At 47.1% G+C, this 25,952-nt stretch overlaps 1 protein-coding gene across 1 annotated transcript in view; it reads right to left on the bottom strand.

Annotated features, from left to right (window-relative positions):
* Positions 1-18,959, bottom strand: part of pck2 (phosphoenolpyruvate carboxykinase 2 (mitochondrial)) — a 235,473-nt gene extending 216,514 nt beyond the window's left edge. Inside the window, exon 1 of the mRNA XM_026179244.1 lies at positions 18,505-18,959. Within this exon, the coding sequence (XP_026035029.1) occupies positions 18,505-18,536 (32 nt within the window). The 5' untranslated portion in view covers positions 18,537-18,959. The remainder of the gene's footprint in view (positions 1-18,504) is intronic.
* Between the last annotated feature and the right edge of the window lie 6,993 nt (positions 18,960-25,952).

The raw sequence follows: 25,952 nt of genomic DNA, 5'->3' as shown, positions 1-25,952 counted from the left end.
GTATAAAGATACTCACTGACAACAAGTGTGAAACAGTCAGTATTATGCTTCCTGCTTAACATGCAAAAGAGGAAGTCAGAGTCTAAAATGACTTGTCCACCCTGCAAGACATCTTAGACTCCTTAAATGCCCTTAAGTTAAACCTGGTGCAGCGGGAATTATAATTACAGCAGACCTGCTGGAGCGGCATTTGAAGATGCTGCAGCATAAAACCAAGGTGCAGAGAGCCCTGTTACAGGTTGTGACTGAATTAAAATGTATGTTGCTATCTTCTTTCGGAGCTGCCAGCAACACGCCTCCCCGCTGCTGCCTGCCCTCTTCCCTCCTCCCCTCCTCTTCTGCCTCACAAGCACCCTGTGCCTGCTCCAGACAAGTTTTCTGAAGAGCTGGACAAGAGCGGAGGATTTCTGACACAATGTGCTCTCATTTTCAGGCAGAGGCTCCGAGGAGCCTTTTTGAACAGCCTGAAATGTGAGTTGGCCATAAAGGACTTACCAAAATAATTAGATGAATGAACTAATATGTGAACTAATATGTGTATTAGGTTAGATGAGCCCAGACCAATGGATGCCCTTTTTAACTGTATTTTAGATATAAGATCTTGGATGGCAGAAAACTTTTTACAGCTTAACCAGGACAAAACTGAAGTTTTAATCGTCGGTCCTGAGGCTCAGAGAGAGAAACTCTTGTCTAAATTAGAGTCATTTTCACTATGTCCTTCGCTACAAGTGAAAAACCTGGGTGTTATTTTTGACTCTGAGCTTGGTTTTATCCCACATATTAAACATGTGACCAAAATTGGATTTTATCATCTAAAAAATATAGCCAGAGTCCGCCCAATTCTCTCTCAGGCCAACACGGAGATGCTGATGCATGCTTTTATTACCAGTCGCATTGATTACTGTAATGCCCTGCTCTCTGGTCTTCCTAAGAAGAATATTTCAACTTTACAACTTTTGCAAAACTCGGCAGCTCGTGTGCTGACGAAGACCAGAGGGCGGGCCCACATTACACCGGTTTTAGAATCGCTGCATTGGCTCCCTGTGTGTTTCAGGATCGATTTAAAAGTTCTTTTATTGGTTTTTAAATGTCTTAATGGTCTTGGGCCTTCTTATCTCTCAGATCTGCTTTTACCATATGAACCCTTGCGGACCCTGAGGTCCTCTGGTACTGGCCTTTTGATTGTCCCATAAAGTCAGGACACATACTCACGGAGAGGCAGCTTTTCAGTGGTATGGTCCTCGTCTGTGGAACAGCCTGCCGGAGGAGCTCAGGGCCGCAGAGAACGTACATGTTTTTAAGAACAGGCTCAAGACCCACCTTTTTAATTTAGCTTTTACTTAGCGTTTATTTATTTTATGCTTATTTATTCTATCCTGTTATTTTATTATTAATTTAGACTTTACCTAATATTTATTGATTTTATTCTTATCCATTTTTTAATCTTCTTACTCTATTTATATTTATATTTATATTGTATCCCGTTCTTATTTATTTTATCATTTTACCCTGTGTATAGCCTATTGTGGCATATCTCCAGTGTTTCCTCGGAGGGGGCTCTCTGCACTGGGGCTGTGATTGACCATGGCTGCTGGGTCTCTGGGGGTCCTCTCAGCCTGGCTGGGGGGCTCCTTTGCCTCCCTCCTGCTGTGTGCCCAGCCTGGAGGCTTCGGTCTGTGACCGGCTCTCGGTGCAGACGGCTCCCTGTTATAGTGTTTCCTCACTTGGCTCATGTGAACCCAGCCCAATTTTTACTCTTTAAGTGTGCGTGTGTGTGGGTGGGTGGGGGGGGGGGGGGGGGGATGGGTGTGTATTCACATCATTTATGTTAATGAGAGTGTGGGGAGTGAGTTGGAGGGTGGGGTGGGCTGCTTTTAACTATGTAAAGCACTTAGTGCTACATTTTTTTGTATGAAAAGTGCTTTATAAATAAAGACTGATTGATTGATTGATGACAACATGCACAAGTATGGAGGAATGGAAGAAAGTCTGGGGGTTTTTGGGCGAAGTCTCCTCCCTGGAAGTGGAGACGGATGGAGATCACGCAGGCAGACGAGGAGGAGCCCATGCATATCAACCATCATCAAACAACATTTTACTTTCTGTTCCGTGAACTTTAGTTCTGGGTCATCAAAAGCTTCTGTGTACCACCTGTAGGGTGATCGTGGCTCAAAAAGTTGGCAGTTCGTCCTGTAACCGGAAGGTTGCTGGTTCGAGCCCCGGCTCGGACAGTCTCGGTCGTTGTGTCCTTGGGCAAGACGCTTCACCTACTGCCTACTGGTGTTGGCCAGAGGGGCCGATGGCGCGATATGGCAGCCTTGCTTCTGTCAGTCTGCCCCAGGGCAGCTTTGGCTACAACTGTAGCTGCCTCCAGCAGTGTGTGAATGTGAGAGTGAATGAATAGTGGAATTGCGCTTTGAGAGCCCCGAAAAGCGCTATATAAAATGCAATCCATTATTATTATTAGGGTTTTTAGTCACACAAATCACAGAAAAATCATTGAAAAGCAAAATAGCTAAATAGTTTTAGACTATATCCCTCCTTTTGACACATGGTCCTTCCCATGTGTCACTTCACCATAACTAGGAAAATAACAAAAGTTATTCTGTTCCATTATTATTCTGTTATTTGTCAGGCAATATCAGAGCTTATCCTCTGGAGTAGCTTCGCTCCAGGCCTGTAAACCTGTGTTAGGAAATGAAATCAGTGTGGTTTTCATGTCGTCTGTTTAACTCCTTGCTCCGCCTGGAGCCTGCATTCACACCACAAAGTCAAAGTAAACTTTATTGTCATCTCCACTACATACAGTCCAGTATATAGAGAGACGAGACGACGAGCCTCCAGTTACAGCAGTGCAAGTAAACAAACAACAAATATGAGAAGAGTAAGAAAATAAATATACACTTTAGGACTCGGGGTAAAGGGATCAATAAGATTTAAACATTTATAATTTACGGTTTGATGATTTAAATTCTCACACACAACCCGTCGAAAGGTGAGGGAGACCCGCTGCTTCCAAATAGAGCACATTTCATTCATAATTATGTAAATCCAAGCCCATTATGTATTCATGATTTGAAATACACCCTCGACAAAGTGAATCTGGGAACTAAGGTGTAGGTCCATTAGGTTATGTTGTGGCGATCCTCGAGTTGGGGGATTTGTGTTCATACTGGAGTGCAAAATTAAAACCAATGGAAGATGGACAAGAAAAGTTCAGAGCCATCAGGTGCTCAGTTTAGAAAAAATAGAAAAGAAGAGGAGAAGAAACGAGCAAAAGATACAGGTAAGCAGATGTGTCATTGGATAATGGCAGGTCATCCTAAAACAATTAGAATCAGATACTTTATTAATCCCTAAGGAAATTATGTGGGTTACAGTTGCTCCAAGAAGAAATGGTAAAAAATAGCAACAGTAACAGACTAAACTCCAAACAATTCATTATGTTACAGATTTTAATATTAATTAGTCATTGTTAATTGTTGATTTGTCCTGTTCTCATTGTATGATGAATTATGATGGCTGTTTGGTAGCTGTTTGCATGCATACTCCCTCTCTCTTCATATGTGTGTGCGCGCACCAAACAAGCTAGGACCGCCACTGATAGTGACAGACTCCTTCTCCTTCAGATCACCTGCGATTGTAATATTGGGCCCCCAAGGAGAATCTGTGGTTTCACATCACAAAGATATTAACACTACAGAGCACACTAAGGGTACAGATTGTACAGATTTTAAAGTCTTCAAACCTTATCTTGTGAACTTTTACTCTTAAATTTAGAAGTTCAGAAATTTAAGCAAGTACTCAAAATAATAACAGTGCACAAATTGAAATAAGTATAAATGTCTTCTCAATTGCGCACTGCTGGCATGGCCTCTGCGCACAGAAAATATGCATTGCGCACAAAAAAAAAAAACTCACCTGAATTGAAATTAAAATTAATACATTAACAATTCTGTTTTGCAGTGTTAGTAAGTGACTGGCTGCTCCTGTATGGGATTAGAACGATGCCACCTTATCCCGTAGTCCAGCCAATAATGCGATTCACATTCGTATATACGCAGATAAGCAACGTTGACAGGCTATGACAGCGTCCTTATGTGCCGACACTGGTGTTTTAGCTAGCAAAGCGGCGTGGAGCCACGTTAATGACAACGTGTACAACCATTGGAGATGTGAGCAGGACAGACGGAACAATTGACAGAAAAAGTGTGGACTTTATACCAGTTTTGATTTTGTGTTGATAGGCCACGTAAAAGTTATGATAAAAAATATATGAAATGCTTGGTTTTCTTCCTGAATACTATTGTTGTTTATATTTACTGCGGGAAGAAACGGTAAAAACGGCGTTTTATAAGGAAAATGCAAGCACTCTCCACCTGTGAGCAAAAACAAAACCAAAAACCCCCAGCCTTTCCTATTGGTCGAAAAAAGTACCATGTCGACCAATCAAAAAATGATATGGCAACGTGGCATCTAGTTGTTAAGAAACGGGGGGAAGTTTTAGGAGTGACGGCGGTGTTTTGAGATGTGAGAAATTTGAGACGTTTAGCGCAAATCTTGTGTAGTTAGTGTGTAGTGTAGTCAATAGTTTTGTTGTGTGTGTCAGAACAATGAGGCCACTGCTGATTGTTACAGGTGTTACAGGAGTGATACATCTCCTGTTGTCAGGCTTGCAGGTATCAGGCTTGTGACGCTCTCCTTTATCTCATAGTGGACAGAAATTATTTTTTGGAGTGGCACAAATAATTTGTGTGGCATCAGATTTGATGCAGAACAGCTGATTGTTCTGTAAATAGTTTGAAATGTTTGTTTAAAAGCGCATTGGCTGCATTTAAAAAAAAAAATAGCTGCAAAAAACTTTGCAGCTACTAGACCACATAGTCATACTCATAATACAAGTCAGAGCTTTACATATACATATATATATATATATGTATATATATGTATATATATATATTAGGGGTGCAACGATATTCGTATCGATATTGAACCGTTCGATACAGTGCTTTCGGTTCGGTACGCATATGTATCGAACAATACAACATTTGTAATTTATTTTATCAACTTTCCTTCTGACGATGCTGTCTGTGTTGAGCGCTCAGTGAATCTGCGTTCAACTACTCCGCCTAGGCTGCACTGTCGAGCGCAGATCCACTGAGTGCTCCACACAGACAGCATAGTCAGAAGGAAGAGCGCAGGGCACCTCCCCCACCCTCATTCAGATCTGGCGTTTGGAATTATTTTGGTTTTCATGTGACGTATGACCCTGAAGGTAAGCGAGTCATGGACTAAAGTAAAACAGTATGTTGGATATGCCATGCAATGCTCAATTACATGGGTGGGAACTAGTGTGTTAGCGCAGTTAGCTCGTTAACGTGTTGGCCGTCTAGCCCCATGCACGGGGCGATCGGCGGTAGCTCGTTAACGGAGATTTGCCGTGTTGTGGTGTTAAGGTCATTTCAACGAGATTAACCTGAAAGCACTAGTGGGAACACAACGAATATGACTGCACATTTACGCCGACATCATCCTAGTACAAAGACAAAAACAACAAGCATGCTACTAACTTTAGCCGAGTCATTTAGACACCTGTTAGCACATGATTCTCCTTATGCTGCTGAGAATATAGCCCAGAAGAAGCGGATAGTATAGCTTTTATTTTGGAAAGAGACATTTCTCTGTAATAAACTCTTTTCCAAAGATGAGTGATTCCTCAATCAGATACAGGGCTTGCAAAATCGCTAGCCCGATGTCCCGGAGCTAGCGATTTTTTCAGTCGGTCTACCAAAATCTATCTCTTCCCTGCCCGTTGGGCTATTGTAGGAAGGAAAAATATATGTCAATGCTTTTGCATTCTTTCAGAAATGTAGCTGGGTAATTATGTCATTGGCATCGGTGAGCCACTGTCAATATGTGACATATTGAAATCGCGTTTGAATTTGCGCTTGTTTTTTTGCTTTCACTTTGCAATCGTGCGAACTGTGTATAGAGAGCGACAGCACTGATCTGTGAGTGATGATAATTTGCGCACCAATTCCTCTGACATCGTCTTATTAATCGTTAGCTTATATGCAAACATGACAAGTGAAATCTCCCGCAGCAAGCTTAAACATGTGAGAGGTTGATCGCGCAGAGAATCGCTGAGCTTATGTGAGTGCGCGTGTAAAATCAGCAGTATATATATTTTAGTTCTGCTGAGCCAAATAAGACAGGTCAGGGTGAAGAAGTGACAGCCAAAGAAAAGCTTACAATAAAACGGAGAAGTTATGACAAATCAGACTATAAGGCAAAAAGAAAGTGCAGCTTTATGGTTTCATGGACAAAATAATTTCTGTGGCTGCAATATGATGAGCTAAATAACCAGGGCTGCACATAAGTGGTCCGCAGGTGCGCATTCGCTGTCAAAATAAAAAACACGCACAAGGGTTAGGGTTAAATTTAAAAACTGTACTTTTGAGTTAAAATATATATTTATAATTTTAATAAATGACAAATTAAAAAGGCATGAACATTTTTTTTGTATCGAAAAAATATCGAACCGTGACACCAAAGTATCGAACCGAACCGTGAATTTTGTGTATCGTTGCACCCCTAATATATATATATATATATATATATATATATATATATATATATATATATATATATATATACATATAGTTAAAAAGTTCAAGTTTTTTTTTACTTCCAATAGTGTTAACATACTGCACAGGTCAATGACTAGATTTTTTTACATTTTCATTGTAAGTGGGCTAAAGCAGTTAATGAAAAGTAGTCTAACATAAATGTAAATGCTGTAATTTGATTATTTTAATAAACCATGTCACTTGGATGGATTAGATGGTGGCGTGACCACAGTGCACATGTCTGATGTGTCATGATCCGGAGTCTGCGACTCCGTGTTTGTTTAGTTTATTAGTATTCTGTGGTTTTGGTTACCTTGGGTGTTTATACTCTTCTGTTTCATGGTTCATGTTCCTATGTTCTGTGTCCCCCAGTCTGTGTTAAGTTGGTGTGTTATGTCATTGCGTGTATGTGTTTCCTGTTTTATTGTGAAGGTCTGCGTCTTATGTGAGTGTTTCAGTTTGTCTCCCTACTCTCGTCACGTGATCACTCCCAGCTGTGTTCCCACCTGTATGTAATCTCCCTGTGTTCTCTGAGTGTATTTAAGTTGTGTCTTCTGTCATAGTAATTGCTGGTTCGTCTGTGTTGTTTCCCCTCGGTCTCCCTGCGTCTTCCCGTATGTATTTCTCCGGACCTCCCTGCATCCTCGTTTCTGGTTTGTCTTATTAGTTTACCCAGTTTAGGTTTCCAGTTTCATGTTTTGTCGCCACCGTTGTTTGTACTTACCCACCTCTGTGAATCAACACTCACCTGCACCAGAGCTGCCGCCTTTTGGTCCCTTTCTACAATTCCACACGGCTTGCCCCGGCAATCCGTGACAGTACGAACCAGCCACCATGGACCCAGCGGCAGTAAATCCGTCCGAGGAGCTCCGGGACGACGTTACATATAACGTGGAGATTCTCCTCTGGCTGTGGCTTGAGGACCCTCCAGAGGAGCTTCGCCGCGCCGTGGAAAGTCGGCTACAACGGCTCTTTTCCGGCCTGCCATGGCTTCTAACTTCGCTTCCTCCGACCGTGCAGGCTTTTCTCCGGCACACACCCCACCTTCTCTCAGCCACTCCTGCCTCGCTGCCCGACTCGCCGGATGTGATCTTGCCGCAAGCGCGCCACCCCACAGCCGGACGTTCGGGCTTCTAAATCGCCGGCTGTGGTGAGTGAGGACTCTTTTTCATTTTTGGACTGCATGACTGTTCATTCAGGGGCTGCGTTTTGTGTGAGGGATGTCAATGCGAGCTGCTTATCGCCTGTGCAGCTACCGGCAGCTCAGTTAGCTCCCCCGCAGCCACTCTCAGCTCGGTTAGCTCCCCCGCAGCCACTCTCAGCTCGGTTAGCTCCCCCGCAGCCACTCTCAGCTCGGTTAGCTCCCCCGCAGCCACTCTCAGCTCGGTTAGCTCCCCCGCAGCCACTCTCAGCTCGATTAGCTCCCCCGCAGCCATTCTCAGCTCAGTTAGCTCCCCCGCAGCCAGTGCTCCTCTCAGCTCAGTCTCCTGTGCCCCCTTCAGTTCAGTCTCCAGTGCCCCCTTCAGTTCAGTCTCCAGTGCCCCCTTCAGTTCAGTCTCCAGTGTTCCCCTCAGTTCAGTCTCCGGTGTCCCCCTCAGTTCAGTCTCCGGTGTCCCCCTCAGTTCAGTCTCCAGTGCCACCCTCAGTTCAGTCTCCAGTGCCGCCTGTAGCGCAGGCCCCAGTAGCTCCAGTGCCGCCTGTAGCGCAGGCCCCAGTAGCTCCAGTGCCGCCTGTGGCGCAGGCCCCAGTAGCTCCAGTGCCGCCTGTGGCGCAGGCCCCAGTAGCTCCAGTGCCGCCTGTGGCGCAGGCCCCAGTAGCTCCAGTGCCCCCGCTACCCGTAGCTCTGGCTCCAGTATCACCGGTTTCACTCATTCACTCCATGCAGGGAGAAAGTCTAATTTCACCTCAAGGTGCTTTTCATGGTTCAGCCGCCATTGGCACAGTTTGCCGCTCCAGGGCTTCCCCAGAGGCTAGGTCTCAGTCCCCGGCTGATTCTGGACCCCTGAAGTTTATGCAGCCACCTGAGAACTGCACCATGTCAGCGTTGCCTGGGCAGAGCCAGTGCTCAGTGCATCGCCAGTTGCCTTCGTGTTTGCCAGAGGACTCCATGGCTGCTGGCTTAGTGGTGACTTCTGCTGGAGGGTCCGTAGGACCGCTCCGGCCTTCGTCTCTAGTCTCCGCTGGGGGGTCCAAGAGACCGCTCCGGCCTTCGTCTCCTGTCTCCACTGGAGGGTCCGAGGGACCGCTCCGGCCTTCATCTCCTGTCTCCGCTGGAGGGTCCGAGGGGCCCGTTCAGCCTCCTGCCTCCGCTGGAGGGTCCGAGGGGCCCGTTCAGCCTGCCCAGCCGCCTGCTGTAGCTCCATCATCATCCTCGCCTGCTGCAGCTCCAGGGCCTTCAGCCTCGCCTGGTCTGGCTTCAGCCTGTGCTTCGCCTGGTCCGGCCTCTGCCTGTGCTTCGCCTGGTCCGGCCTCTGCCTGTGCTTCGCCTGGTCCGGCCTCTGCCTGTGCTTCGCCTGGTCCGGATCACCATCGCCTGAGTCGCCGCCGTTGCCTTCCGCGCGGTCGGCCCCCTGAACTGCTCCGTCGTCTCCCTCGTCGCCGCCGTTGCCTTCCGCACGGCCGGCCCCCGGACCCTCTTCGCCTGAGTGGCCGCCGTTGCCTTCCGCACGGCCGGCCCCCGGACCGCCATCGCCTGAGTGGCCGCCGTTGCCTTCTGCACGGCCGGCCCCCCGAACTGTGTCCACGTCGCCGCCGTTGCCGTCCGCACGGTCGGCCCCCTGAACTGTTTGGACTCCTGTGCTGTCGGCCCCCTGGCCGGCCCCCTGAACTGTTTTGGACTCCTGTGCTGTCGGCCCCCTGAACTTTTCTGTTTTGGACTCCATTTTTCTTGGGCTGTGGTGTGTTTCGTTTCATTGGTTTTCTTGGGTTGGGTCTCGTGTTTTGTTTCTCTTTTTGTCTTCTGGCCTTCTGGTGCTCCTGTTTTGTTTTGCCTCGAGCCCTCCGTCCTGGACCCCCGCTGCCCGCCCTGGTCGGGTTGTTTTCTGTTTTTTCTGGCTGTTTTTCTTGTTGGGCTGTCTGGAGCCAGCCTTTGAGGGGGGGGGTCCTGTCATGATCCGGAGTCTGCGACTCCGTGTTTGTTTAGTTTATTAGTATTCTGTGGTTTTGGTTACCTTGGGTGTTTATACTCTTCTGTTTCATGGTTCATGTTCCTATGTTCTGTGTCCCCCAGTCTGTGTTAAGTTGGTGTGTTATGTCATTGCGTGTATGTGTTTCCTGTTTTATTGTGAAGGTCTGCGTCTTATGTGAGTGTTTCAGTTTGTCTCCCTACTCTCGTCACGTGATCACTCCCAGCTGTGTTCCCACCTGTATGTAATCTCCCTGTGTTCTCTGAGTGTATTTAAGTTGTGTCTTCTGTCATAGTAATTGCTGGTTCGTCTGTGTTGTTTCCCCTCGGTCTCCCTGCGTCTTCCCGTATGTATTTCTCCGGACCTCCCTGCATCCTCGTTTCTGGTTTGTCTTATTAGTTTACCCAGTTTAGGTTTCCAGTTTCATGTTTTGTCGCCACCGTTGTTTGTACTTACCCACCTCTGTGAATAAACACTCACCTGCACCAGAGCTGCCGCCTTTTGGTCCCTTTCTACAATTCCACACGGCTTGCCCTGGCAATCCGTGACATGATGTCGCTCACAGTGGTCCAAGGGATTGCTCAGGGAGTTTGTGTGTTCGCTCAGACACATTAAAAATTAGAGGGAACATTGCCTCTGACTGTTATTTGAAGAGGATCACAAGAAGCTGTCGCTTTGAATGTTTCACTCTCTTCTCTGAAGAAGTATGTGTCTGTGTATGTGGTGGTTAAATTAGAAAAGTGGTGGTGCAGTCTCTCTGACTCAGGTTTCCAGTAATACTTATTCAATAGTAGTGATATGTCTGTCGCGAACGAAACGACGCAAGTCGCTGGAGAACAAAAGTTTTTTCTTTCTCTCACCTTCTCTCTCGCCCTTTTTTTCAGCTTCAATCTGCAGTTTTTAAAAACGTATATAATGTTCGGCAACTTTCCTCGCCTAACTTTGCTAGTTTTGAAGGTCAGTTATTGGAGATGACTGCTTCCACGATCACTCTGTGTGTGTTGGTCTACCGCCCAAATATAACAAGTGTTTTATCTCGGACTTTGCTGACTTCTTGGGTTCCGTTCTTTTTAAATATGATTCTGTTCTTATTCTTGGTGATTTTAACATACACATCTGTTGTAAGGATGACCTACTTGCTAAAGACTTTCTTGCTTTAATGGACTCTTTTAACCTATTCTTTAATGGACCTCCTTCAGTGGGTAAATGAACCAACCCACGTTAAAGGCCATATTTTGGACTTGGTCTTTACATATGGCCTGGATATCTGTATTAAGGATATAAATGACGCTGGGATTTCAGATCATTTTCCCATTTCCTTTGATATTGGCTTATCTGCCGCTGGACCGCAGTCTGGAGCTCTTTCTCTGTCATGACCCTGTGCCTTCTCGGCTGACTCTGTATGGCTACAAGTGTTTTTGTTGTGCTGCATCTCTCTCTCTCCCCTCCCGCGCACTGCGCTCTACCGGGGCGGAGTCGTGACGGCTCCAGCCCCTGGCTCGGACACCTGCAAGCAATCATCTCACCCACTTCTTAAGGCGGCTGCTGAGAGTGCTTCCTCGCTGGATTATTGTGTAACACTCGTCAGTGTCATCACCTATCTGAGCCGTTTTTCGAGTTTCTGTCGTGCCACTACTTACCTGCCTTTCCTCTCTGTGCCAGAATTCTCGCCAGCCTGAGGACCGCCGTTGGTGAGCTAAAGCCGGAGTCCGAGCTACCTGAGCTTCAGTGGATTTTGTACCTAGCCCTCTTCTTCCCGTGCCTGTGTTCCCCGGAGACCCTCTTCCTGTGCCCCCTCACCCGTATATGTTTGCACCTGGTGTCTGTGTGTGTAAATAAATCACGAACTTAAGTGACGGTCTGCCTCCGAGTCCCTCCTGAGCCTGACAGAATAATCCAGCCACCGCTATGGACTCAGCAGGCCCAGCCTCGGCAGCGACAGCCCCCATGTCTCTGGAGGAGCTTCTGCACCGACACGAACAAATGCTGGTGAAGCTCAGCGGAGACGTGGCGTCTCTAACGCAGGCCTTCGCCCAACGGATTCCGCTGGCCGAGGACCAGCCTCCCGCGGCCCCTCCCCAGGTAACGCACGCTCCTGCCGTCACTACAACAGCCACAGCTACCCAGGCTGCTAGCGCGGTAGCGTCAGTAGCCTCCGCGGTTTCGCTGGATAAGCTTTTGCCTTCACCTGAGGCTTTTTCTGGGGAGATGGGAAAATGTGCGGGATTTTTGTTGCAGTGTTCTATGCACTTTCAATTACTGCCCCATGTGTTTGTTTCTGACGGGGTTAAGATCGCTTACGTCACCCAGCTACTACGTGATCGAGCCCTGGCCTGGGCCCAGGCCCAGCTGCAGGCTTGCCCCAGAATGTCTTATGACGACTTCCTGTCGCGCTTCAAGTCGGTGTTTGATAAAGGCTCTAGTACGGAGGCAGCTGGCTATCGTTTGATTAATCTGAAGCAAGGTAGGCGAAGCATGGCTGACTTTTCTGTTGATTTCTGGACCCTAGCTGCACAGACCAAATGGGGACCTGAGGCTCTGAAGACCACTCTGTTAAATAATATCTGCGAAGAGCTCAAGGATGAGATAATGATGCGGGAGCTTCCTGCCTCTCTGAATGCATTAATGTCCCTGTGTATTCAGGTGGATGATCGTCTGCGGGCGCGCCAGAGCTCACGAAGGCGGCAGTTTCGCGAGCCTCTGGCTTCTCGGGAGCCCCAACCCGACGCACGGGAGGCTGGAGCGTTTGGAACGGAGGAGGAGGTACCCATGCAGCTGGGACGTTCTCGACTCACTCCTGCGGAGCGACAACGCCGGTTTTCCGCGGGTGAGTGTTTGTATTGCGGTCGCAAGGGGCATTACATCTCTGCCTGCCCGGCGCTGGCAAAAGGGGGCGCCCGCCAGTAATTGAGAGGGTACTGGTGGGCGACCTGTCCAGCAACAAGCCTCTTCCCCGTCTCTTGCTGCCTGCAAAACTCACCCTCCGGTCGTTGTCCCATTCCCTCTCTGTGTTAATTGACTCTGGTGCAGAACAGAATTTCATTGATGCGTCGCTAGTCTCCAAGCTCAACATTGGCACACAGCCACTGCCTCATCCTCTCCGCGTGTCCGCCCTGTCCGGTCACCGGTTGCCTGACATAACACACGTCACCCTACCCGTCACACTCACTCTCTCCGGTAACCACGTTGAGAACGTTTGTTTCTGTGTGTTTAAGGCTCCAGTAACCCCGCTTGTACTAGGTTATCCATGGCTTTCACAACACAACCCACACATCGACTGGAGGAAAGAGCAAGTTATGGGGTGGGGTGTGGGCTGCCACATGACCTGCCTTCGGGCCGCCACGCCATCTGCTCCCTCTTCCCCCCCCGGGAAGCCTTCAAAGTCACCGGAGCTGTCTTCGGTTCCCTCCGTCTATCATGACCTCGCAGCAGTTTTTAGTAAGGATGAGGCGGGCTCGCTTCCACCACACCGGCCCTATGACTGTGCCATTGATCTTCTCCCTGGGGCGCCTCTCCCCTCTGGCCGCCTCTACAGCCTCACACAGCCCGAAAGGGAAACCATGGAGAGATACGTCAACGACTCTCTGGCTGCTGGGTTAATTCGCCCGTCATCCTCCCCCGTGGGGGCAGGATTCTTCTTTGTTGCAAAAAAAGACAAGATGCTCCGGCCATGTATTGATTACCGCGGCCTCAACCAGATCACTGTAAAGAACAAGTACCCTCTTCCCCTCCTTAATTCTGCTTTCGAACTACTCCAGGGGGCCACGGTGTTCAGCAAACTAGACCTACGAAACGCTTACCACCTGGTGAGAATCCGGGAAGGAGATGAGTGGAAGACCGCTTTCAACACGCATATTGGACACTATGAGTATCTCGTCATGCCCTTTGGCTTAACCAATGCGCCCGCGGTCTTCCAGGCCCTTGTTAACGATGTTCTGAGGGATTTTATTAATCGATGTGCTTTTGTGTACCTTGATGATATTCTCATTTTCTCTAAGTCCCAGGCGGAGCACGAGAGTCACGTGAGGCAGGTCCTGCAGCGCCTCCTGGAGAACCGGTTGTTCGTGAAAGTGGAGAAATGTGAATTTCACGTTGATACGGTGGCCTTCCTTGGCTATATCATCTCTCGGGGGGATCTCAAACCTGACCCCGAGAAGGTCCGGGCCGTGGTGGACTGGCCTCAACCGCCGAACCGCCAGCAACTCCGACGGTTCCTAGGATTTGCCAACTTCCACCGACGCTTCATAAAGGACTACAGTAAGATTGCCTCACCTCTCACTGTACTTACCTCTCCCAAAGTTCCTTTTCAGTGGGACCTCTCTGCTCAGGAGGCCTTTTCCCTACTGAAGGAGAAGTTCACTACCGCCCCCATCCTCCGTCAGCCCAACCTCAGGCAACCGTTCGTGGTGGAGGTGGATGCTTCGGACTCTGGAGTGGGAGCAGTTCTGTCGCAACGATTTGAAGGTACGCTCCATCCCTGTGCATTCTTTTCTCGTCGTCTCTCACCCGCAGAACAGAACTACGGCATCGGTGATCGGGAGCTGCTAGCGGTCAAACTGGCCCTGGAGGAGTGGAGGCACTGGCTTGAGGGCGCGGAACACCCGTTCATCGTGTGGACCGACCATAAGAACCTTGAGTACATCCGGTCCGCCAAACGCCTAAATTCACGACAAGCCAGGTGGGCCCTCTTCTTCACAAGATTCAATTTCTCCATCACTTACAGACCAGGGTCGCGCAACGTGAAGCCCGATGCACTCTCCCGTCAGTTTTCCAGTGCGGAAGGAGACTCTGATCCAGAACCGATTCTTCCAGCTACCTGTGTTATTGGAGCTGTCACATGGGAGATCGAAGCTCTCGTGCGCGAGGCCCAGTATACTGACCCCGACCCGGGGACGGGCCCCCCTGGTCGGTTGTTTGTCCCTGCTGCTGTCCGACCTCAGGTACTACACTGGGGCCACACTGCCCGGTTCACCTGTCATCCCGGAGCCCGCCGCACCATCACCTTCCTCCAGCGGTTTTTCTGGTGGCCCTCCTTGGACAAGGACGCCAGGGAGTACGTCATGGCGTGCACCACGTGTGCCCGGAACAAACATCCCAACCGACCACCCGCCGGGCTTCTTCAACCGCTCCCCACGCCAGGACGGCCCTGGTCTCACATAGCGCTGGACTTCGTTACGGGGCTCCCACCGTCATCCGGTAACACCACCATCCTCACTATTGTTGACCGTTTTTCTAAGTCGGCTCATTTCATCGCCCTCCCGAAGCTCCCTACAGCCCTGGAGACCGCCCAGCTGCTCACCACCCACGTCTTCCGGCTTCATGGCATTCCGATGGACATCGTTTCCGACCGGGGACCCCAATTTACCTCTCGGGTTTGGAAGGAGTTCTGCATGCTGCTCGGCGCCGCGGTCAGCCTCCCTTCGGGCTTCCACCCTCAGAGCAATGGACAGGCCGAGCATACCAACCAAGAGCTCGAAGCGCCACTCCGCTGTGTCGTCTCTCTCAACCAGACCACTTGGAGCGAGCAGCTCCCCTGGATTGAGTACGCCCACAACTGCCTGACCTCTTCAGCCACTGGACTGTCGCCATTCGAAGCCTCATTAGGCTACCAACCACCCCTGTTCCCGGCCGTGGAAGGTGAGCATACCGTTCCATCAGTGCAACATCATTTCCGCAGGTGCCGCCGGGCCTGGCGGTCCACCCGAGCCGCTCTGCTGCGGACGGCGGAGCGCAATAAGGAGATCGCCGACCGCCACCGGATCCCTGCGCCTGCCTATACAGTGGGGCAACAGGTATGGCTCTCCTCAGGCTTTGTTCCCCTTCGTGCCGAGTCGAAGAAGCTTTCCCCGGCTTTCATTGGTCCGTTCGAGATTGAGGCCCTGGTCAATCCGGTATCCATCCGTCTGAAGCTGCCTCGCAATATGCGTATCCATAATGTTTTCCATGTCTCCCAGGTCAAGCCCGTGCTCTCCAGCCCGTTGTGCCCTCCTTCCAGGCCCCCTCCGCCCGCCCGGCTCATGGATGGGCAGGAAGTGTTTGGCATCACCCGCATTATGGACTCTCGGCGGCGGGGGAGGGGCGTTCAGTACCTGGTGGACTGGGAGGGCTACGGGCCAGAGGAACGTTCCTGGGTGCCCCGGTCGGCGGTTCTGGCTCCTGGTCTGCTCCGCGAGTTTCACCGGCGGCATCCGGGTAAGCCGGGTGGGTCGCCGAGGGGCTCCCGTTGGGGGGGGGGTACTGTCATGACCCTGTGCCTTCTCGGCTGACTCTGTATGGCTACAAGTGTTTTTGTTGTGCTGCATCTCTCTCTCTCCCCTCCCGCGCACTGCGCTCTACCGGGGCGGAGTCGTGACGGCTCCAGCCCCTGGCTCGGACACCTGCAAGCAATCATCTCACCCACTTCTTAAGGTGGCTGCTGAGAGTGCTTCCTCGCTGGATTATTGTGTAACACTCGTCAGTGTCATCACCTATCTGAGCCGTTTTTCGAGTTTCTGTCGTGCCACTACTTACCTGCCTTTCCTCTCTGTGCCAGAATTCTCGCCAGCCTGAGGACCGCCGTTGGTGAGCTAAAGCCGGAGTCCGAGCTACCTGAGCTTCAGTGGATTTTGTACCTAGCCCTCTTCTTCCCGTGCCTGTGTTCCCCGGAGACCCTCTTCCTGTGCCCCCTCACCCGTATATGTTCGCACCTGGTGTCTCTGTGTGTAAATAAATCACGAACTTAAGTGACGGTCTGCCTCCGAGTCCCTCCTGAGCCTGACATTCTCGTCCGCTACGCGTAGGGTTGCCAACCGTCCCTTAAAATACGGAATCGTCCCGTATTTAGAAACAAAAGTACACGTCCCGTATTGAGCTAATAAGGGACGCACTTTGTCCCGTAATACAGGGAGAATCACAAAAAGTCTAAAATTTTAATGGATTTAACGCTTTGTTTGAAAACATAATTCCCAGCCCCTCTCCTGCTCTGATACCAATGAGCTGACAGCACACTTAGCACGAGTATAACAATTCAGATTACCGCTTATCTAATTGGTCGAGGAAAGGTCGCGTGCGGAGAAGATACCGGAAGACAACAGATGATCAGCATGGCCAACAGAGAGACAAACACTGACACTGCGGCGCGACTCTGGGACGACAGTACACCTTTGAACAACAGTGCTTGTTCCCCTCCTAGAAAGAAAAAAAAAAGGTTGCAAAAATACAGGGAGGAATGGGAAAATGAAAACAACTGGCTGGGAAAAGTGCGCGATAACACGTATAAAGCGCACTGCACATTGTGCCGGCGCACTTTTTCCATTTGCCATGGTGGACTGACTGACGTTAAGCAGCATGCTTCTACACAGCAAATCCAGCATGTCCAAATTAACACTGTCGGATTTGATTTCAACACTATTAAAGTGTCTATATGGGTCCACACCAGAGAGTGTTAATTTAACTCTTTTTGGAGAGTTGGTACGTTAATGTTCATTTTCTTGCTAAGGAACTCATGGGAGCTGGGAGAAGAGATTAGCAGCTTTGCTTTTCTTTGTCTGCAACAGAGAAACTGTGATATTTTTACATTTTTTTAGAAATCCTGTAAAGACTTTGATGACTCATCCAACTTTCCCTGCAGTCAACCATCTGATTATGCCACGTCTTTGCCTCCTGCTTGGTATATTGTTGCATAGATTTATCCAGACATAAGCCATCAAGGGAACAACTATTCAGCAGGACCTGGTCTAATGTTTAAGGATTAATATTTTTCCGACCAAACACTTTCAAAGAACTCATCACTAAGCTCTGTTATTGATTATCCTAGATAAACAACTTGTTCCCCTAACACACCTCCAAGTGAGTAAGCCAATCCTCACACACCACAGGCCGACACGCCTACAGTCCACCTTCAAAGCCCTGACAGATCCTGGTCAAAGGCCTCTTTAAGGAGGAGTCTAATCGTCAAGCAAAGACAAGCCAGCACATCACTTCAAGGAGCATGCACACATGCTGCATGCATTAGTACTCCTCCTACTGTGGTGAATACACAGTAAAATACTCTGGGACATGCCTCCGGGCATGAGCAATCTCTCAAGTGGAAATACAAACAAAATCCACAGGTCACTGAGTCACTAATTCACCCACTCTCTAACATGCATCCATGATAGCACAATAAATGCGCAAACACACACACAATGTCATCGAGTGCTCACTTTCAGTCTTGTGTGATGTTGGCTTATCACAAATCCTGGAGGGGTAAAAGCAGCAAAGTTTAGATGGCAAATTATCCTGATGTGTTCCTTCAGTCATAAAGACATGAAATTATATTTGTGTCATGAGTGCCAGCAAATAACTTCATTATCCAGTATCAACTATCAGGTCAAATGACATTTTTCAGCAGGTAACAGAACAGCTGTCAAACAGGAAGAGTCACAGTAAGGTGAAACTGTTTCCAGGAACTCCTTAGAATAGTAGAATAGTTTGGGAATATGTAAATCTGTTACAATAAATGAAGACTGCTACAGTGTCTAAACTCTTACTTCAAAATGGTCTCTTTTTTAGTTTTCATACAAAAAATGGTCTTAACGAATTCAGTTTTCATGCTTAGTGTCATTTTCTTTTCAAAATAAAAGCATCGAAAATACAGTGAAGGGGTGACTGTTGCCCGCGCGTTTATCGTAACCTAAACAGCAAGCAAAACACTTTTAAAACAAAAGAAGTTAGAATAAAGCAGACACACATTTAAATCGCAGAAACACTAGAAAGCCGCGATAACCCACCTTCGTATGACTCCCAGTAAAAGGCACGACATCTTTGGTTTAAAAGTTAAACTAGCTTATATTTAAAAAAAAAAAAAATCACAGTGTAAAAAGGCACATAAAAGCTAGCTGAGAGGGAGACACGAGGAGCAGCAGTCGCTAGAGTCGGTCAGAGCTCATATCTGTACGTGCACTGAGGGGACCTTGCACTTTGCTCAACGTGTACATTTACACGGAGACACCTCCACACCGGCAAACTGGATGTCCCCGCGAGTCCTCCGCCCGTCTGCCGCTTTGTACACTCAACTGTGACCGGCCGACTCACATCTGGGGGAGGCGCTTCCTCTGGAACAATTAAATATCCTATAGGTTACTTCTGTCGTGCCCATTTATGTTCGGCTGCTGTTTTGTCCCCCCTCCTGGATGATGCAAGTTTTCACAGTGCTTGAGTACAAACAGGCACGGAGTACCAGCGTGGAGGGGAGTAACCGGAAGTTCGAGCGAGGGCGCGGAAATACATTCTCACCGATTCTCACTTCGTTTAGATGGGAGCGCAAGACTTATGGAAAGGATGTAAACCACGGGTGGCAAACATACGGACCGCGAGCCAGAATCGGCCCGGTCAAGACTCCAATCCGGCCAATTGGAGGAGTTTGGAAAATTTGATGCAGAACATACATTTTTGAATTTTAACTGTATTTTCACAAGTTTAACAGTTTTCCCCACTGATAAATACCTCCACCATGTCCATTCATACTACAAAAGTAATTACTAATAGATTTATTACATATTTATTTCACAAAGAGTGATGCTGGCATATTTCATTCATTTAATAAAGCAGTATTTGTTTATCACAAATCAAATCAAATCACTTTTTATTGTCACATCACATGTGCAGGCACACTGGCACAGCACATGCAAGTGAAATTCTTGTGTGCGAGCCCCACAAGCAACAGAGATGTGCAAAACACAACAACACAAACGAGCAAAATACAAGAATGGCCAACCTGAAACTAATAAATATATGTACAATATATAATAGTGTATGCATTTCTGGATGTGTATACTAAATGTTTTTCTACGTGTGTGTGTGTGTGTGTGTGTGTGTGTGTGTGTGTGTGTGTGTGTGTGTGTGTGTGTGTGTGTGTGTGTGTGTGTATACACATTTTTACAAATTAAATAGTAAACAATAATAAAATAAAATATATAAAAATATACAGAGTTGAATATGTGCAAAACAGCGGCATTACTGTACGGTATGTAGTGCATAATGTTGAAGTTCCAGTAGTGAAGCTGAGGTGTCTATGACGTGTTCAGCAGTCTGATGGCCTGATGGAAGAAGCTGTCTCTCAGTCTGCTGGTACGGGACCGGATGCTGCAGAACCTCCTTCCTGATGGAAGCAGTCTGAACAGTTTATGGCTGGGGTGACTGGAGTCCTTGATGATCCTCCCCGCTTTCCTCAGGCACCGCTTCCTGTAGATGTCTTGGAGGGAGGGAAGCTCACCTCCAATTATCCGTTCAGAGCACCGCACTACTCGCTGGAGAGCTTTGCAGTTGTAGGCGGTGCTGTTGCCATACCAGGTGGTGATGCATCCAGTGAGGATGCTCTCAATGGCACAGTGATAGAAGGTCCTGAGGATGCGGGGGCTCATGCCGAATCTTTTCAGTCTCCTGAGAAAGAAGAGGCGCTGCTGCGCCTTCTTCACTGTTTTGTTTGTGTGTACTGACCACGTAAGATCCTCAGCCAGATGTACGCCAAGGAACCGGAAGCTGCTCACTCTCTCCACAGCAGCGCCGTTGATGGTGATGGGGGTGTGTACTTCTCTGCACCTCTATCTATCACGTAGATAAACTGAGATGTACTATTGAAATTGTGCTTCTTCTTGTTATATTAACGTAATTGATTTGGTTTGTATCCAAATTTCTGTACACTGACAGAACATAAGATCAGCATGAGCTGTATGTGGCCCACCATGTAAAATGAGTTTCACATTCCTGGTGTAAACCTGTGGAAGTAGCCTACACAAAACTGAGAATGAAAACTGAAAACAACATAAAGAAAAACAACTGCAGAACGCCCTAAAGGTAAACTGCTGATGCTGGAAATAGGTTTCAAGTGACAGCTCATTTCTCACGAGGCCAGGCACCTTTAGTTTTCCTACATATATAAGGCTTTCCACGGGCCCACTCGATCGATTATAAATGGAGAATGGGTGGAATCTTCTCCACCTCTTGGGTGTCTGGGCACCCATATCTCCGCTGATCTCACTTGGACCCACAACACCAACGGCCACTCACCTGACTAATCAGAGCCATGGTTAGAGAAACCCCATAACTCAGGCCACTCACACTCGTTGTACATGTACAATGACAATAAAGGGCTATTCTATTTTATTCTAATCACATTGTTGGAAACATGAGTTCAGCTTCATGAGCCACACCCAGGCCTAATTACTGCCAGGCTGGTTGAATCAAGATTTAAAAAAAAGACTAGAAAGGTGAAGTAGGCTAAAAGATCTCAAAACGCAACACATCACACCAGGATCTAAAGAAACAGCCAATAAACAAAGTCACTGGCATCTGCCAGTCTGGAAAGGGTTACAAAGCCATTTCTAAGACTCTGGGACTCCAGTGAACCACACTGAGCTGGACTGAAAAACAACACAAAGGCACTAACCATGCCAGCACAGGAACAAGGTATAAGCACAAGATTGATAGACATTAAAGATTCTTCTGAGACAATCCAGCAAATAACAGCAGGGTGCAAGATGCTAGCAGGCAGGACCATAACCAAGTCATAGTATGCAGGAACATCTGTACTGAGTGTGGCCTGGAAGTCCCGAGGTCAAAATGGGAGACCTTTTGACTTTTGGTGATTTTGAATAACTGAGCTAAGATCCTGTGGGACTTCCAGATACAGATGGACAAAATAATGATGGCTAACCAACCGGACATATTAGTGGTGGACAAGCAGAGGAAGACGGCTGTAGTGATAGGGTTAGAAATGTAGCAATACGAAAAGACAGCAACATCAGGAAGAAGAAACATAAGAAGCTTGAGAAACACCAAGGGCTCAGAGGAGAGCTCGAGAAGATGTGGAGGGTGAAGGCAACAGTGGTTCCAGTAGTATGGTGGTGTAATGACCCCCCAGAACTGGCCGAGTGGCTCCAACAGATCCCTGGAACATCCAAGATTTCCGTCCAGAAGAGCACAGTCCTAGGAAACAGATACTGGGCAGCACCCTCAAGCTCCCAGGCCTCTGGTAGAAGCCTTTTTTTGAAGGATAAAGACCTCCCACAATGGTCCATGTTAAAGTAAAGAACCATTGTAGGAAATAAAGAAAAGCCATAACCTTTCAGGCTGAAAACCTGACACTCGGTAATTAACTTTCTGTCAGCATTGGTGAATACAAAGAGCAGTTAGCAGGTTTGAGATTCAACACCCTGAAACAGGGCACAAAATTGGATTTCATTCAAACCAAGAAGTGAAAATCATCACATCATTTGTCTCTGAAAGAAATGTAAATGAAAGATTTGCAGATATGACTTTATAATAAATGTTATTTGAGTGGTGCGACAAATTCAAAGCTGCTAAGTTTTTAGGTTTTATTTATAATGTTTAATGGAATATGGCTGTAATTATCACTTTTCACTACACCGATCATATTTATAAGACACGGCACAGCTGTAGATGTTATCCTGTTACATTTCCCTCTCTCTGGGAACTTACACACACACAAATGAAACTGTGAGACAGGGGCAAGTAAAAGGGTGGGGTTGGACACTGGGAGATAAAGAGAGACACAGCAATCCAATATATCTGGTTAAACTTCACCCCTCATGTCTCATGTTGTCTGATAGGGCTTGCAGAGTCAGCAGACAACTGATATAACACACACACACCTTTCCTGTGGATTACAGGTATGCTCTCCCCATGCAAACACAAAACCATTTCAAGTTGTGACATCTGTAACATGCTAGAAGCACGGCATCTCAGAGCTGCAGCATCAATTATATGTGTACACGAGTGTGTTGTAACTTCTGTCAGGCACATTTTGTCCTGCTAAGGTGTTTTCATCATGTTGTTGTGGCCCAAAAGCCTCACCAGTAAACTCAAAGTCCAAAAAAACAAGGACAGGCTGGGATGATGGCGTGGTTTCTTTTTTAGGGTTGTGAGGGGATGGCAAAGTAAATTAAGAAAATTACAATGATTTATTTGAAATCTCTGAAACCATAATCCTTTACTCTTCTCAGTCTGCATAAATAATGGTTTGCAAGAACTTCAAAGGCTCAGCGCTGCATGCTTTCTTTCTGACACACATACACCATTAGTGTTAATATGACAGGTCTGTAAATAAAGTCGTTTACATCACGCCAGCCACTCATGAAGCCACCTCTCTCTTTCTACACTCCTGTTCAGTCGCATGAACTTTGTCTGGATCATTTCTCAACGTCCTCCCCAAACTGAATAACACAGTGCAGACCTTTAATCGCTCACCCAGTCAAAATCAAAGCTGCAATAGCTAATGGAGTTCAGTCGAGTGCAGCCGCCCTTTGCTCTGAACTGTCACCTCGTGTCTGCTGAGTGATTGTTTTTCTAGTGTTACATTTTATGGTGCCATATACTACAGGTGAAAAGAAAACAACTACATAGTTATGTACGCTCCAACACTACAACAGTGGGCAGGAAATAAGAGAAGGATTTAACAAAGTAGTTAAAGCTGTGTGGTGTTTTTACTGTCTTTTTGTCATTAGACGTGATAGGTTTACCTGATAATGTCCCAACTCAGACTGTGCTGGCACAGGATGACCTGTAGTTGGACGGTATCCTGTTTACAGTGGGAGGCTCTGACGTGTCGTCACTTCACTCAGGTATCTTTATTTGCTTTACTCTTTACAGCAGCCCATGCCTCTGTCCACACAGCTCCTGATGAAAGAGCTATTGTAACAGCTGAATATTGGTGTAGCAGCAGGGACGCTCACCTATCAATAATGAGTAGTGCTCTTTTTCTTTCTTTCTTTTCAAAAGTTTGTCACTTTTCCTTTTATTCCTGTAGTTTAATCCAGCAAAGATTTAAAACATAAAATCAAATCTTAGAAGCATCTTTCAGGTTCATTTGAGCTTTATTTAATGATTTGATGTAGATTTTTCATGGCTCTAGGAACTTTTAGAAGGCCAGAATCCTGAGATCAGAGAGCACGGGGTGGAACATAAAGGTGCAAAAGGTCAGAGAGTTATGAAGGTGCCAATCCATTTAAGACCTTGTAGGTGAGCAGCAGGACCTTAAAATCTGTTGAACCTGACAAGGTAGCATATGAAGAGGTCTCAGTACAGGGGTAATGTGCTCAAATTTCCCCAGTTTTCATTAAAATGCGAGCAGCTGCATTTTGCACCATCTGTAAACCTCTAAAACTTTTCTTTGGTAGCCCAGAAAGAAGAGCGTTACAATAATCGATACATGAAGACACAAATGCATGGACAAGAACCTCTGCAGTGTCGCTTGACAAAACGTCTTTAAATGATAAAAGGCGGTCTTTGTTGTCTCTTTTACATGAGACTCGAGGAGAGCACCCTGTCAAACCACACGCCCAAGTTTTCAACCTTGTCCCTGCAATTTCAAGTTGAAATTTTGGGATAAGTACTGAAATTTTTGTGGTCCAATGACCATCAACTCTGGCTTATCAGTATTAAGGAGCAGGAAATTATCCAATAACCAGTCCCTAATTGCATATAGACAAGACTGTAGTTTAGACACTTTACACAATTTCCAACGGTTAGAGGAACATAAAGCTGTCGTTTGTCTTCATAATCCTTTTTCTTTACTCCACACTGAACAACAGCACCCACCAGTGGAAGCACCCATAACTCACAGACTGATACAGAATTTGTTCACACATCTAACATCTAACACACATAACTGAGAGGACGGGAATATGTCTTAGGGTCAATCTGAGCATTAAACTTGATTTAAGATTGATTTTTTTATAAATTATTTTTCAGATATTGCTCTGATTTTTAGGTTAGGTTAATGGGTGCAATGTCATGGTCCTGGGTCGTTGACCCAGCGTTTTGTGTTTTGTGATTATTTCCCTCTGTTCTAGTTATTCTGTGTCCTCCCCCCTTGTGTCCGGTTCGGGTTCTAGATTTCCTGTTTTGTTCTGAAAGTCTGTGTCTGTTGTCATTGTGTTCAGCTTGTGTCCTCCAGTCATCATGTGTAATCAGATCAGCTGTTCTTCCCTCCTGTGTGCGATTACGCGATTACCTTGTGTGTGTGTATATATAGTGGGTGTCGGTCTGTGTTCGTTGTCGGCTCGTCTGTGTTTCTTGGTATCCTGGTCCTTGGTCTGCGTCTCTCTGCTGCGCTCTCCGTTTTGTAAGAGTTCAGGTTTGCTCTTTAGTTTCTCCCAGTTTAGGTTTGTCATTACTCATGCTTCATTGCCTGTTTTTGCCACTGCCACCGTGTAAATAAACTTCACTCGTATCATCAGTTTGCTGCATTTTGGGTCCTCCTTTTCCTCCACTCCACACGGCTCACTCCGCCAGCCGTGACATGCAAAGATTTTTGCTTTTACAAAAACATAAAGAAGAGGAAAAAAGAAGATAAAATAAAATAAACCGAGTATTAAATATTACAATATATATAATAGTTATGGACAAAAAATTGATATATAGTACTATGCAAAAGTCTTGAGCCATTTCTTCATATGTTTCTTCATAAATACAGAATATATCAGAATATGAGACAAAAACAGAGTTTGTGCAATCTAACGAGCTTTAGTCAGCATTTGTAAGATCCACACAGCCTGAATTGGGGTGGGGTGGGCTGCTTTTAACCATGTAAAGAACTTTGTGCTACTTTTTTTTTTTTTTTGTATGAAAAGTGCTTTATAAATAAAGTTTGATTGATTGAATTCTATTTGACAGCTTTCTTCTGTAGTCTTCAGGAATAGTTGTCCAGGTGCTTTGAAGGACATCACTGTGATTTAATTTTTGTGTAATCTCAGCTTTTCCTCGTTCTTCCCCCTTCTTTAAGAAAGGCTTACTGATGTTGCTGTTATGGGCCCCGGTCCGGATGAGCCTGGGCCCCCTTTCCCTGGCAGGTTGCGGAGTATGGGGGTTCCTACTGGGGTCAGCGGGGAAGCTGGCCCCAGGGAGGGGTCACTTGCCCCTCCCTTCCTTCCCTCCCCATCTCCAGCTGCCTCCCTCTTCCCGCTCCACCACAATCACCCACACATGCAGGGCCTTGGGGTAAAGGTGTGTCACCAGGGTGCAGGGGAGGCATCCCCCTCTGTCCCCTTCTGGCTTCTTGTGCCTCAATTTTATCTCACAGCTTAGACATTTACATTACTCACACTCTCATAACACATACATATAGCATCTTGGGGGTGGGCACGCTACACGGACTCCAAAAGACCATCAGGGTGTACACCTCACCCCTGGCGTTGTTGCCCACCTCTCAATTCTAAAT

This window comes from Astatotilapia calliptera, chromosome 9 (genome assembly GCF_900246225.1).
Source record: "Astatotilapia calliptera chromosome 9, fAstCal1.2, whole genome shotgun sequence".
NCBI classification, from domain to species: domain Eukaryota; kingdom Metazoa; phylum Chordata; class Actinopteri; order Cichliformes; family Cichlidae; genus Astatotilapia; species Astatotilapia calliptera.
The sequence above is the reverse complement of the archived record's forward strand: the minus strand, read 5'-3'. Positions and strand labels throughout refer to the sequence as shown.